This window comes from Dipodomys ordii, unplaced genomic scaffold (genome assembly GCF_000151885.1).
Source record: "Dipodomys ordii isolate 6190 unplaced genomic scaffold, Dord_2.0 Scaffold46, whole genome shotgun sequence".
Lineage (NCBI taxonomy): Eukaryota > Metazoa > Chordata > Mammalia > Rodentia > Heteromyidae > Dipodomys > Dipodomys ordii.
The window spans coordinates 13,192,424-13,207,815 of record NW_012267262.1 but is presented as its reverse complement, the minus strand read 5'-3'; the positions used below and the strand labels follow the sequence as shown (position 1 = coordinate 13,207,815).

General features: G+C 39.6%; 1 protein-coding gene across 1 annotated transcript in view; it reads right to left on the bottom strand.

Moving 5' to 3' along the window:
* Trim44 (tripartite motif containing 44) overlaps positions 1-8,700 on the bottom strand; it is a 97,347-nt gene extending 88,647 nt beyond the window's left edge. Inside the window, exon 1 of the mRNA XM_013019624.1 lies at positions 7,746-8,700. Coding sequence (XP_012875078.1) covers positions 7,746-8,402 — 657 coding nt within the window. The 5' untranslated portion in view covers positions 8,403-8,700. The remainder of the gene's footprint in view (positions 1-7,745) is intronic.
* Between the last annotated feature and the right edge of the window lie 6,692 nt (positions 8,701-15,392).

Here is a 15,392-nt window from a genome sequence, read left to right as displayed (position 1 = left end):
CACACACACACACACACACACACACACACACACACACACACACACACACACACACACACACACACACCCTGGCCTCAGACAACTCAATAAATGACAGGATCTTCTTATCTCAAAAGAGTCTGAAAATTTAACAACAGACCAAAAATTCCTAGTCTCTATTAATTTTATTACCCTCAGACAAAGGTTAGCATTTTTAATTACTTACACACAAAACTAGTAGATCAGAACCTACCAGTTAATAAAGGTTCACAAAGACCCAAAGTGCAGAAAAGAGAATGGGAGAACTATATGAATTTGCCCTTATATCTCTCTCCATGACTGCCTACTAGAGATTGTTTTTTAACCAGAAATATAAGGGTAAGTTGCCCCACAGTCCCTTGGCTTCTATAAAAATATACCATAGTTCATAATGTAAAACAAAATCTAAACAAGACAACTAGACTTGTGGAACCTAAAATTAGACTTACCAGCTGTGTTTTGGTTAGCTAATGCATAAGACACCCGCAGGACACTAAAATATACAGAAGCCTCTTCTCTGAAGACTAATTTTCACCAGCCTATCAACTCAACAGATTAAAGCAGACAGAAGGAACAGAAGGAGAGGGGGCTGAACAGTTTTCACCCCAAAGATAACTTGGTGTCCAGAACATCAACTGCTGCCAGACTAACTTGTCTGGAATTGAACTCAGAATAGAACCTTAGATGGCCCTCAACCAGTAATCTGAATAAGAACCACCAATTGCTGAGGGCTACTTATATTTCAGGCACTGTGCTAATAAACTTTTTACATCTATGATCCTGCTTCTCCTTACCACAACCCATTCAGGAGAAAATTATTACATCCATGTTAAGAAACCCAAGATTCAGAGATAATGACTAAATTACCATGACATTGGGTGGGAGGTATAAGAACCAGGACTCACCTTCATAAACTTCAAAGTCAATTGAGGTAAAGACTTCAATATACAGCCAGGTACTCACTTCATTACCAAGACTTACTGTTTTCATAGTAAATATCACCATCCAAAAAACAATTCTACTCTCTCTAAGAGGGCTGACTCCAGAAAACTAGTGCACTGTCCTTATCATCAGGACAGTACAGGTTAAGAAAGTTAACTTTGAAGATTGGGTATCTCAAAACTGCATGCCTATCTTAGCCTTTTCAGAGAAACATTTAGGGGTAGATCTAACTGATAATACAAGCCTCCCTTTTACCTCAATTAATTATTATTTATTCAAAACAAATAAGCTAGGTGCTGGTGGCCCATGCCTGTACTCCTAGCTACTCAAGAGGCTGAGATCTTAGGATCACAGTTTGAAGCCAGCCCCAGTAGAAAAAGTCTTATCTCCAATAAACTACTCAGAAAAGCTGTGACTGGTGGTGAGGTTCAATGGTAGAACACTAGCCTTGAGCACAAAAAGGCTCAGGATCAGCACCCAAGCCCTGAATTTAAGCCCAGACAAGCAAAAATAAATAAAATAAACAAACTTTATATAGAACTACTATGCAACCAATGCTTTATGTTCTTCATCATGATATATGTCTTATATCCTTTCAGAAAATAATACAAATATGAACACATTATAGCACATTCCACTTTCTATCTTCTTACCAGAGCTGCTATATATTAGCTAAAGAGCCAGAGTCACTAACTACTATGGAGCCACGGTAGCATAACTCTACAGCTAGCTCTTCTAGAGTCACACACAGCTGTTCTGAGTAGAAGCTTCTATCTTTCCACAATCATGTCAGCAAGTATCTCCTCCCTGACCCCCCTCTGCATGTAGTTATTTCAAGTATCATTTAAACAAAAATTCTTCTCTGTAAATATCCATAGAATGACCATTTTATGAACTTCTAAAATGCTATAGATAATAACTTCAATGGTAATGGAATTTGAACTCAAGACCTCATGCATGTTAAACAGATACTCTACCACTTGAGCCATGCTGCCAGCAAGACTAGAACTTTTCTTTTAGGTAAACTATATAAGTGTTTTAAACCATTGTATATGATCATAATGTATCACACAATCAATTAGTACTTTTTTTAAGAAACCAAAATAGAATATAAGTGACATATGCAGACAAGTAAACTGAATTCTTTGAGTTATATGAAGGGGTACAGGAGTGTGGATAAAGTAACAATTAAAAAGTATTTCCCCTATAGCAGATTATATTCAAAATAATTTTCTGAACTACTGGTCAAGAATACTGATTATATCGAACTGTACTTTTACTAGTCAACAAAAAGTCAGTAATTGTAAGTCTGAATATAAATCCCTTTGACAACATACTTTCATATGAATAAATCTTAAAAAAGATAAAAATCCATTATCAGATAAAACCAGATAAAGATCCATTATCAGACCAAATGACCCATTCTCAAGGCCAAGAATTAGAGCAAAAGAAACCCATATATTGCAATGAGAAGTCATGACCCAGATGAAAGGCCTTAAATTTGCTGTGTAATTACTTTTCTATGGTAAATCTAGAGCCCAGGCTCAAATCAATTCTGAACCCACAAAACCCTCCAGAGACCAACTCCAATGATGTTGGATTGCAGTATAGGAGAAAAAGCAGAGAACAGCATTAAAAAAAAAAAAAAAAAGCTTTAGTAACGAAGTGTTGAGACCAGTCCCTTTTATCTGTTAGTAGACCCTGGCAACAACTTGGCCTTCTACCACCTATACCAGGCATTACAGACTGGGTTGGCCTTGGAATAGTGAAACAAAAACTGTATAAATTCTCAATTCTAAGCTTATCTAATCAAACTCTTCATACTAAATAATAAAAACAACAGAGTACTAACAATGTGTTAAGTACTGTTAAGAGTATCAACTAAGTAATCACTAAGCCATTTTATTTTCACAAAAATTCTATTTCATTTCTTTTTTAGGGCAGATACCAGGGTTTGAAGTCAAGGACTACAATACTAGGCAAGTACTCTACCACTGAGCCATAACTTCAATCCTTTACTATGCTATTTAGGTTTGAGGCAAGGGAGAGAGGCATGTGCCTGGACCACAATACACAAATTAGGCTTCCCATTATAGCAAGGATGATAGCCACGTGCCACCACATCCAACTTCTTCTGTTGAGATGGGAGTTTCATGGATTTTCCTGCTCAGGCTGGCCCTGATCTGAAATCTTCTTTATCTAAGACTCCCATGTAACCAGGATTATAGGCATGAGACATTGGCATCTTGCCTTTATTCCATTTCTTATAATACCATCCATTTTGAAAATATGGAAACATGATCAAGTGGTAACAAAACTTTTCCAAGGCCAAAAAGTTACAGAGCTAGGGTACTTCTTGTCTTCTTTCTAATCCCAATAGTTTGCTTAATTTTATAAATCTTTAATACATGTGTTTGTGTGTTATTGGGGTTTGAACTGAGGGCCTTGCGCTGTCAATGACTTTTTTCACTCATGGCTGGCACTCTACAGATTGAACATCTCCACTTCCAGCTTTTTGCTAGTTATTTGGAAGTAAGCATCTTGTAGATTTGTCCGCTTGAGCTGACTACAGATCCTCAGATCTCAGCCACCTGAGTAGCATAAGGATTACAGGTTGAGCCACTGACACTCGGGTTATTATATGTTTATTTGCTTATTTATTCTCTATTTCTCTCTATTAAAATGTAAGCTCCGGGAGAACTTACAAGGACTTCTGTTTTCTTCACTGTTCTATTCACGGTGACTAGAAACCACCTACCCTCAGCTTGGGCTCAATACTTGCTGAACAAATGAATGAAGGCAGTACAAGGATGTTCTCTTGGTTATCAGCACACTGAGTCATTTTTAATAATCCAGAACACTTTCTTGCCAACAGCAAGGTACACTATACTCACAACATTTTAAACCAGAGGAAACCTGAAATTAGACTTCAATGAAACTCCCTTCAAGTTGAAATCTTTACTGGATCAAAATAAGCAGACTCTAATCTCAAAACATAAATTATCTTATCTTGAAAGTAATCAATACAAAAAAGGTTACTGGAGTGACTCAAGTGATAGAGCATTTGCCAAGCAAATAGAAGACCCTGAGTTCAAACCTGCTAGTACCACCAAATAAATAAAGACTATAAAACATATCCCTTATTTGTGAAATGTGGTAAATTATTCAAAGCTTAGGAAAAGCCTAAAATATCCACTATGACATGTATGCAGCATTATACTAAAGGTCCTATCCAGTCAAGAAAAAGCAAATAACAAGTACAAGGTTAGAAAAAAGATTTGCTCCTCTTCCCAGATAAATACATCACTTATGTAGACTGAATCTACAAATGAGTTATTAGAATATGTAAGAGAATTTAGCAGATCATTCCTATATACAATCAAAAAACAAATATGTAAAACATTTTATAAAACTATGAAATCATAAAGTATCTAAAAGTAAATTTCACAATGATATATAGAATTTTTCAGAATAAAATTTTATTGTGCAGAAATAAAAAAAGCCTAAATAGATCTGATGTCTATTGTAATGGTATGAATTCTGTCTATGAATTTAAAAATTCAGTACAATGCCCAAAATATACCTTAAAAATTTCCATGTAAATGCTTTTTATAGAATGATTCTAAGAAATGTAAGAATCAGATTGGCAGAAACATTTTTTTTTCCAGGTCCTATGGCATAAACTCTGGGCCTGAGTGCTGTCCCTGAACTTCTTTTGCTCAAGGCTAACTCTCTACCACCACTTGAGCCACAACACCACTTCTGGCTTTTTCTGAGTAGTATACTGGAGATAAGTATCTCATGGATTTTCCTGCCCAGGCTGGCCTCAAGCCACAATTCTCAATTCTCAAACTCCTGAGTAGGATTACAGGCATGAGCCTCCTTCTAGCCTGGCTAGAAACACTCTTATAAAAGAAACAGTATCTGCTCTACTATGTGTTATAAGAAAGCATTTTTTTTTTCTGGCCATGAAACTTGAACTCAGGCCGGGGCAATGTCCCTGAGCTCTTTTGTTCAAGGCTAGTGCCTCTACCACTTTGAGCCATAGCTTCACTTCTGAAGTCTCATAGGGACTTTTCTGCACGAGCTAGCTTTTTATCTCAATCCTCAGATCTCAATCTCGTGAGTAGCTAGGTTTACAAAAGTGAGCCACTAGCACCCAACTGAGAAAGCACATTGCTTGCACAGAAACATATTACAAGATTAACATTGCAGAATAGAAGGGCCAAAAACCACAATCCCGCACATATAGGCACTGGAGAGATCACAGGTGACATAGCAATAAATGCTGGGAGAACTGGTTATCTGTATGGGGTAAAAAGGAAATGGAGTCACTACTTCCCATGCATGACAAAGTATTAAAACATAAAGAAAAGTTTTGATAAATTTTGTCACATTAAAACTAAGAACTTCTACTTAAGGCATAATTTCTAATATTGTGTAAGAAGTCGAAAATACTTAAAACCCACATAAACAACAAGAAATCAGAAGCAAATATATTTTTAAAAATTGCAAAACTTAATAAGAAAAAGTGACAAACTAAACAGAAAAATGAACCAAAGACCTAACAGTACTTCACAAGAGGAAATATAAAAGATACATAGTCACTAGAGCAGTGAAAATTAAAATCACAGTAAGACACTAATACAATACATAACAAGAGTGACAAAAATTAAAAGTACTGTAACATAAACAGTGGTGAAGACACAGAGCAACAAGAACTCTCCTACTCTTCATGATGTGAACAACCGGTACAACCACTTCAAAAAACAGTTGGCAATATCTAACACTATTGAAGAAATTCATAATATGCAATACAATAATTTCACTCCTATTTTTACATTCCACTTAACTATAGGTACATGTACCAGAAAACATGCCCTGAAATGTTTGTATGTTATTTTTTTTTTTTTGTCGGTCGTGGGGCTTGAACTCTGGGCCTGAGCGCTGTCTCTCAACTCTTCAGCTCAAGGTGAGCGCTCTACCACTTAAGCTACAGCGCCACTTCCGGTTTTCTGGTGGTTTATTGGAGATAGGAGTCTCATGGTCTTTCCTGCCCGGGCTGACTTTGAACTGCGATCCTCAGATCTCAGCCTCCTGAGTAGCTAGGATTACAGGCGTGAGCCACCAGCACCCAGCTTGTATGTTATTTTTAACAGCTAGAAACTCCAGAACCTGAGAACAAATCAAATTTTCATCTATAACAGAGTATCTGTGGGATATCCATAAAACAGAATACAATATAGCAGTAAAAATAAACCACAGCCGAAGGACCAATATCAAAAATGTTTTTAAAAAGAGGCTAAACCAAAGAAAATGCATGATTTAAAAATTATGAATCCAATATTGTCAAGTTCAGGAAAGTTTAGGGATGCATACATTATGTGTACTATGAAGTATAAAGATAAGCAAAAAACTCTCAGTCCAGAAGTCATGATAATGGTTATCTATGGGGAAGAGAGATGGTTATAACTGGAAAAGGGTGTGCAAGGGATAATACTGCCAATTAAGCTCTATTTCTTGATCTGAATGGAGGTTACATCAGCATTTATTTTATAATTGTCAGTCCATGTTTTTTACATGCTTTCTGGATGTAGGGTTTTGTGTGTCTGTCTGTCTGTCTGGTGTATGCTCACACCAGTCCTGGGGCTTCAACTCAGGACCTGGATGCTGTCTCTAAAGCTGCTTTGCTCAAGGCTAGTATTCTACTACTTGAGCCACAGCTCCATTTTGGGCTTTTTGGTGTTGAACTGGAGGAAGAGTCTCACAAATTTCCTGCTTGGGTGGGCTTTGAACGGCAATCCTCAGATCTCAGCCTCCTAATAATCTAGGATTAGAGGCATAAGCCACTGGTACTTGGTTTTGAATGTGTATTTCCAAAATTAGAAGAAAAAAAAAGAATAACAAAATGAAAATATCAATACAAGGGATTCATTGTAGTATCTGTTATTCCAATACCAGCAATTGTATGGTTGCTTAGAGAAGTGAAAGACATCCTACTATGACAACATTCACTAATATTCATTACTTAATGAACAGATCACATAAACTTTCCTTGACCAGGTTAACACCAAAAGCTTCTCTTACTTACTGTAAACATTTATAGAAGAGCAAATCACTTACAAACTCATTTATTTAAAAAAATAATAATTTATGTCTGCTACTTGTCAAGCAAGTTCTAGGGGACTACCCAAGTCCAGAATAGACAAAGTCAGAGGCAAAGCATGAGAACCACCATACCACTTGGCCTTTTCTCTCTTAACCCTCCTTTCCTACCAAGTTTCAAACATGAAAAATCTAAAAGCAACTCAAGGCACACAGCCAGTCATTATCAAAATCCCCACTTTAGGAAGTCTTCACTCCAGAGGTACCTGTTTGAATTCGTTTAGCAAAAATCATACCCTGTCTTTGAGGATGAGACTTCTTATCAAGATCCCTGAGTCAAGGCCCGTCTTAGCGATAGCGCTGATGTGGAAACTAACTCAAGTGGAGTGAAGACTTCAAGGAATGCTTTAGCTGGGTATCCAAAGTTCAGATGCTTGCACAGAAATTATACTCTAGGTTCTGTGTGTACTCTGTGTTGGCTCAGATCAGAGTCCAAAACTTTCACGTGACTGTCAAAGGGGGTCCAACCAAAAGAATAAATGAACATTGATCCCAACCAGATGAGTAGCCTAGTTTTTGATGGACATGGTGAACATGAATCTGGACCCAAGCTAAGGGTATGTGAGTTGAAACCCAGGTGTCTGACTCCTAGACCTCAGCTCAGGTTGCCAGATACTTACTCTTAGCTCTTCGAAGGCTTCATCTAGGGTGGAGAGCTGGTGGCCCTGGTGGGCCCCAATGACTGGACACAGGACACAGATGAGCTGCCTATCCTCCTGGCAATAGGTACTCAAATCGAGCCCATGGTCCGGACACTTCCTCTTGGCCACTCTCTCTGCTTCCATTTCTATTTCGGGGTCAAATTCGCTTTCGGCCTCAGTTTCCCCTTCGGCCTCTGATTCTCCCTCTTGGTTGTCTTCCTCGGCTTCGCTTTCCTGCTCGTCCTCCATTTCTTCCTCGCTGTCTTCTTCGCTCTCCTCGTCGCTCTCTTCCTCCGTCTCGCTCTCTTCTTCCGACTCACTGTCTCCCTCAGACTCGCTCTCTTCTTCCCCGGCCTCACTCTCTATCTCCCTGTCGGGCTCCCCCTGGGCCTCGAGGTCTTCCTTCCCCGCCACCTCCCCGGGGGCCCGCGAGGTCCAGGCCGGGGCGCCATGGACGTACTCGGCCAGGTGGTGAGAGAGGAACTTCTGCTTGTGCGCCTCGGCGTGGCGGTGGCAGTAGCAGAAGCCGCATTCCCGGCACACTTCCTCGGCCCCGGGAGCCTCGTCGGGCTCGCACTCGTCACACGTGCCGTCGTGAGGCAGCTCCTCCAAGGCCGCGCCCACTCCGGAGGCCATGTGGGCGCCGGGATCCGGGCCGAGGCCTGAGGGGAGGGCGGGGGGGGGAGGCGGGGAGGGGAGGAACGCGAGCGCGCCGCCTTCCCGGGCCTCGCGGCGGCCTCCACACGACCTCGCTACCCGCTCCCGGCTTCCGTCCCCTTGGGAAATCGGCACCCGACTGGGCGGGTTCGCACTCACTGCCGCCGCTGCCGCGACTCAAAAAAGCACGGCCTTCGGGGCCCGCGGCAGCCCCGGACGGAGCCCCGAGCGCAAGACTTCCGCCCGCTCGGCCTGCGACGAGCAACGCAGCGCTGGGTTTCCGCCCCCGCCGCTCACTTCCGGTGCGGCCGCCCCGCGCGCCCCGTCGGCCCCCGCGCCCCGCGCGCGCAGCTAGCTCGGCCTCCCGCCTGCCCGGCTAGATCGTGGCCGCGGCCGCTGCGGCTGGCCCCGCGCCGCCCCGGTTCCACTTTCCCTTCACCGTCAGACGACCTCTTTTCACTTCCTGAGTCATTTAAAGTGGCAAGGGCCCATTTCTAGGTGCCCTGCGGGACTGAGCTCGGGTATCCCACGCCTGAGCAGCCCTGCGAGGAGGTGGAGGGCCACGGCCCTGCCAGCCTTCCTGGAAGGAGGAGGAGATGGATGGATGCGAGGATGCATGGAGCCCCGCCTCCCTGGCTCCCTCCCGGCAGGTGTCAACCCGACTTACTACAATCTGTAGTCTGGAGCCTTGTAAAGTCTTCCTCGCGACAGTCTGATGGATGCATGCATGCATGTATGCAGCATGCATGCCTGGAGCCCCGCCTCCCTGGCTCCCTCCCTGCAGGTGTCAACCCGACTTACTACAATCTGTTGTCTGGAGTCCTTGTAAAGTTCCTCGCGACAGTCTGATGGATGCATGTATGCAGCATGCATGCCTGGAGCCCCGCCTCCCTGGCTCCCTCCCTGCCGGTGTCATCCTGACTTAGTAAAATCTGTAGTCTGGAGTCCCTGTAGACTTCAGTCTTTCTCATGACAGTCTCAAACTTCCCACCACCATCCTCGACATTCTGCAAGGTGCCAAGACCTAGTCGTAACCAGGCTGACCCTGATCTCTTTGGATTTCTGCAGGGCCCCCTGAAGGGCTGTTTGTTCTTCTAGGCTCAGGGAATCTGAGTCTGATGGAGCAAGCAAATCTTTCCTTTCTGGAGCAATACTATGCTTTGTTTTCTATGTCTGTATTTCCTGACTTCTAGGGGCTCAGAACCTCGGGGGCCATGGCCCTTTTCTGAAAGCTTGCCTTGGATGAACCCGATGTCAGCTGAAGCTAAGTGGAGAGAAAGTTATTTGTTCAGTGAGAGTTCCCAGCTCTTTTGTGTAAGCAGTCCTTTAGACTCAGATTGGGCTCCAAGAGACACGAAGAGGATATTATATATTAAATAGTACTAAAGTGCCAAGTGCTGCATGGATTAGTAAATTCACCATTCTATTTTCCACTTTAAAAAAAAACCCATAAGCTAAGTGGAGGTAATAATACCTACATCGTGGGGGTGTTTTGTGGATTAAATGAAAAGTGTTTACACTATAGAGTGTTCAGTAAGCTTTTCCATTTTTGCACAAATTATATTTAGTGTTCATAATGACCCTTTGAAGAAAACTGTTAAACACATAGGACATTTGGGCTCTTTGTTGATAATGTACACATCTTCCAATCTGTATGGAATATAGAGGACTGTCCATTCACAGAAAAGCTTTTGTTTAATATTAGCAGAGGAAAAAAGGACATTTTGATCTAGTAAGGGGAGAAGCTCAGGTGTGGTTAGGAAGAATGGAAGGGAATGAATGGTGCCTATTGATTTCTTTAGATAACTTTAAGCTAGGATTTCCGTGGATAATATGTGCTTAATCTTTGCTCAGCTTTTTTATTTATTTATTTTAGAAACCTTTTGTTTATTAACTCCAGAACTTAGGTTTTGTTATTCTGTTTCCACACACATTTCTGTTATTTCTGAGTCTTCATGTGAAACAGCCATTGATGCACCATTCTGGAAAGAAAAAAGAAAACCAACCAATCTCAAGTACCAACATTAGCATACAGTATCTAGTAAATAGTGTTCCTTGTTTTGTTATTTCCATTTTCTTCGCCAGGCTTAGAAGGAAAACAACTTACTTTTTACAAACATAATGTTATCACATCTAGGGAATCTTGTTTTTTTTTTAAGAAAACATGTTCTAATATCTTGAAAGAACATTTTTGTCCAGACATAGTTGTGAGTGCCTGTAATCCCAGTTACTTAGGAAGCTGGGGTAGAAAGATCATAAATTGAGCTACATAGGAGTTTGAGTTCAACCTGAACAAGTTAAACAGACCTTGTCTCAAAGTAAAATTGAGAAACAGCTGGGAATGCAGTTCAGTAATAGATCACTTGCCTATCGTGAATAATGCCTGGTGGTAGGGTTCAATTCTCAGTACCTCAAAAAAATAAAAAGAACATTTTAGGTCCAGGGCCTCCAGTGGGGCAAAGGGACAGGGTATTGATGGTATTATCATTGTTACTGTTTCTTCTTTATTTTAACCTAGTAAAATTGAAATGTAATTTTAATATCAATATCAGTTCAATATCTGATACTATTCTTCCTTGAGCCTTCTGTGGAGACAGAGTCTTACAAACAGAACCAAATGAAAATATTTAAAGTGGACTTCATAAAGTTCTCTTAATATAGTATGGCAGATATAATAAGGCAATCTTCTATATTTTTCTCCTCAACAATCAGAGTCATCTATTTTTCCATGAGTCAAAGACTTTGGATGCACCATTGTTATAGTACTCTGGGTAGACTTATTACCTCAAATATATAGCATCTTAAAATAATGGACATCTGTTATCTCATACAGTTTCTGTAAGCTGGAGACCTGGGAGTGGCTTGACTGGGTGAGTCTGGTTTAGAGTCTGTCCAGAGACTTCAGTCATTTCAAGATTAATGAACAAATGTAGAATTTGCTTCCAAGATGGTTCACTCTGATGACTATTAGTTGGAGGCCTCATTACTTTCTATAGAGCTGCTTGATTATTCTAGCAATACAAATACAGTAAACAGTTGCATTCTGCCAAACCAAGAAATCTAAGAGAGGGTAAGATGGAAGATACAACTTGACTGAAGCTCAGAAATCATGAATCATCATTAACAACACAGACCCATTGATTACAGAAATCAAATCTATTCAATATGGAAGGTACTACATAAAGATATGCACATATCAACAGAAGGGGGAGTCATTGGAATGGTCTTGGAAGCTGACTACTTCTGTCTACACTTTGGTGTAATGATTCAAATGCAAAATATTCTCATTTCTTCCTTGTCTTCCCCCCCCAAAAAAATGTTAACTCATGGCATCATCAATCCAGAATCTCATCACCTAAGTTGAGTCCAGCTATGTATGAATATCCTAGATATAAAATTTAAGCATAGCTTCTCAGCTGTAAACTCTCTTCATCTTAACATCTGTGTTTCTCATTCTCCCAAACTACAGTGATGAGACAGACTTAGGAACAGACATTCTTGTTCAGAAAGGAGGAAAGAGGAGACTCGGGAGAGTTACTAGGTTATAGAATTTTTAAATCCCGTTGCATCCATATTGGAAATTTCTTTTATTGGGACTCATACATACTCCTGCCTGAGAATGACTCTCTGTGGTTCTTGGCTTTACCTGTTAGACTCTTGATTACATTCTCTAAGTCAACTCTCATTCTCCATTAAAAGTAGCACGTGTTTGTAGCTCTAAATTTTGCCAGTTTGCTTCTGCCAGTAGAATTTAGGGGCTACAAAGGCCACTTTTCATTTTGTACTCTCTCAGTTCAAGTTGGCAGTACTTTTGCCAATGCAACTATCCTTGTAAATCTAATTGTTCTCTCTATGTTGGAAAAAAATTCATACCTACAAATCTCTTGAAGTTAAGCCCTTCTCTTCTGTGGAGAGTCCTTCTGCTAAATCTGATGAGGTATAACATCCTAAAGTATCCTTAAAGCTCTGATGTTTGTCTGAATGATTCTCTGAAATCACTACTTCAGACCTTTTGAAAGTCTAAAAACACAGTCTTACATATAATTGTTACTTCATCATTTGATGAAGAAATAAATAATTGTTTATGCTTATAATATTTCCTGCCTGGGAATTTTCAAAACTAGCAAGTTCTTTTTTTAGAGTTCTTCATTTAGATGGTTTTGTTTTGTTTTTTATATTTTTGCTATAACCAGCAAGAAGATACCAGCTAGAACCTTAAAAACTGTAGCAGAAAGTACCTTTAGCTACAACACCCAATTGACTGGGCCTGTTTTCTACTTTCCACATATCTGCCTCTCTACATAAAAATTACCCTTTTCTTCCACTTCCCCATTACATTTTTTTCTCACATATACCTTTTTGAAGACCACCAGGATTCTACAGTTTCTTCATGACTCCAATCTTCTATTACCATGATCTTGAACTTCTAGCTTCTGCTTACTGCCCAGTTCCAAAGCCATTCCAGCATTTCAGATTTTTGTTATGGAAGAATTTCACTCCATAATAAAATCTGTATTAGTGGCCTATTGCTGCATAACAAATTACTCTAAAACCTTGAGTCACCTTGACAATGATCACTGTGTTTGGTGTTGGCATTGTTCTCATTGGTTAGCAACAACTGTGAGGCATCTTGAAGATGCTCAGCAGACAGTAGATAGGGATAACAGGATCATTTGCAGCCATGACTGTCTTGTGAATACCCTTGGGACTCTCAGAAACAAATGGTGTATTCTTAAAGATCAAGTGTCTCCTTTTATATGACAGCTCTTAAGTCTTTAAACATTTGAACTCTTCATTTAAATAAAGAAACTAAGTTCAGAGACCCAGAGAGGTGATGAAATTTAATTAGAGTTTACCCAGCCAGAATGTAGCTGAGATGGGACTCAGATTCATATCTAACTCTGTCATATCATGTTCTGCTGTGGAACATGTAAGTGATACTCCAAATTTCCAAGTTGTTTCCTCCAATTGTGAAATCCATTTCTCTTTCCTACCATTTCCTAACTTAGTACAATTAATTTCAGAAAACCCTTTAGAATTCAGTAAGAGAACAGAATGGAATTTCAAAGTTCACTGCTTTAGGGAAGGTATATAAACCCCTAAGCTGGTCCTATTCTTTAGTAATTAGGCTGTCACTCCAGTGATTGATTTCATTTTCCCCAATGAGCCCCTACATCTCATCTCATGCTGTTATTATATTAGCTAACATCTGAACATATTATGTCAGTGTGGTGAAATACGCTAGCCCATCCTAGCCCTGCCAAAATATAAAGGATGAAATCTGTAAGACTGGGCCTGCTGTTCCACAGAAATTGTAGCAAGACATACAAAATAAATCCTTGATTCAACATTCTTTGGAATGTTTTCACTTCATTCAATGCTTACAAGTGAATGGTTCATTGCTTGGTGATATTATAATGTTCTAAACACTTTCTCCATGCAAAATAAACATCTGCAAAGATAACTCCAGAGGAGCCATGATCAAGATGATTTCTCAGCATTCATTTATAATGTTATTTCCTAAACAATACACTGTTTTTGTAACCATCATTTCATTCACTGCAAGAATCAAAAGGATTCCCCTGGTATTTGTTTTGGCGTTCTTCAGACATTCTCTGCTAAAGGGGGCCTCCATTTTAACTGTGTGTAAACTACTGGCTAAGAGAATTATCTATAAGAACATCCAGCCAATTGTGAGTTAATCTCTGATTTCCTCCCTAGTTTTCAAGCCAGCTCCCTAACCCCTGGGTGATGGTAATTCTTTTTGTTAAAATGATTTTTTTCCCAAACTCTTCTGTTTGGACATACTTTCTAAGGGGTGGTCTTACTTGGCTTTTATCTGAGGGGGCTGCAAAAAATGAAGGTAGTTAATCATCTGTAAGATCAGCACTCTTTGGGAATGAGAAAAGTCTGTAAATTTGCCTTCCATTTCTCCAGTTGGGAAAGCAGACTCCTCTGGACTGGAACTAATTATAGACTTTGTATACTAGCGGTTAGTGCACTGTCCTTGTAAATCAGGGATTATGAGGGGAAATCTCCCTGAGGCATGTTCTCTCTGTTTATTTATTTATTTTGGAACTTTGGTGCAGAAAGACCGGTTAATCATACTACTCAGATCCCAAACTGTTCTTAGTCCATGCAAGACATCTTTCTTATTTTATTTCATTTTATTTCTTCCTTGTCTCCAAATTCTACTCCTATTCTCCAAATTCTACTTCCAATTTCTTTCTACAGAAACTCTAATATATTTGATAAATGTCCTTGTGCATATATTTATCTTTCCAAAGTGTTTTATTATTTAGTTCAAGTAGGTATTAAATTTTACATAAAAATAACTGAAAAATAATTTCTGTTTCACACACACAAAATATGGTGAATTCTTAAAACCTTGGATATCTATTCCTTGACAACATTTGTTATTATCTAACTTACCAACTTTTTGTCAATAAAGGATATAGTGATAATTCTTTGTAGTATTATTTTTGTTGTGTCCTGCACTATTAGCAAAGAATATCTCTTTATACTCTTCTTTTTTTATTATTTTTATTTTTTTTTGGATTTTTTAAAAATTATTTTTATTTTTATTATGAAAATACCATACAGAGGAGTTACAATTACATGGGCAAGATAATGAGTGCATTTCTTATCAAGTATTGTTGCCTTCTCCTTTGTTTCCCCTTCCTATCCTTTCCCATCCCCCCCCCTCAAGTTGTAAAGTTCGTTTTCGACATAACGACTTGTACATCTCATTGTTGCAATGGGTCCACCTGTATCCCTATTTAAACAATTTGTTTTTTCCCTTCCCCTCCACAAATTATACCAACATCAAATACAGTGAAAGCAGGGGTTATATTGCGGGGGAGGGACATACAAAGCAACAAAGAGATAATCTTATAAATGCGTTAGAAACACATGCATGAAAGAAAAAACATTAAAATACATATCTAAGGGTTCATTTTCCTGACATCA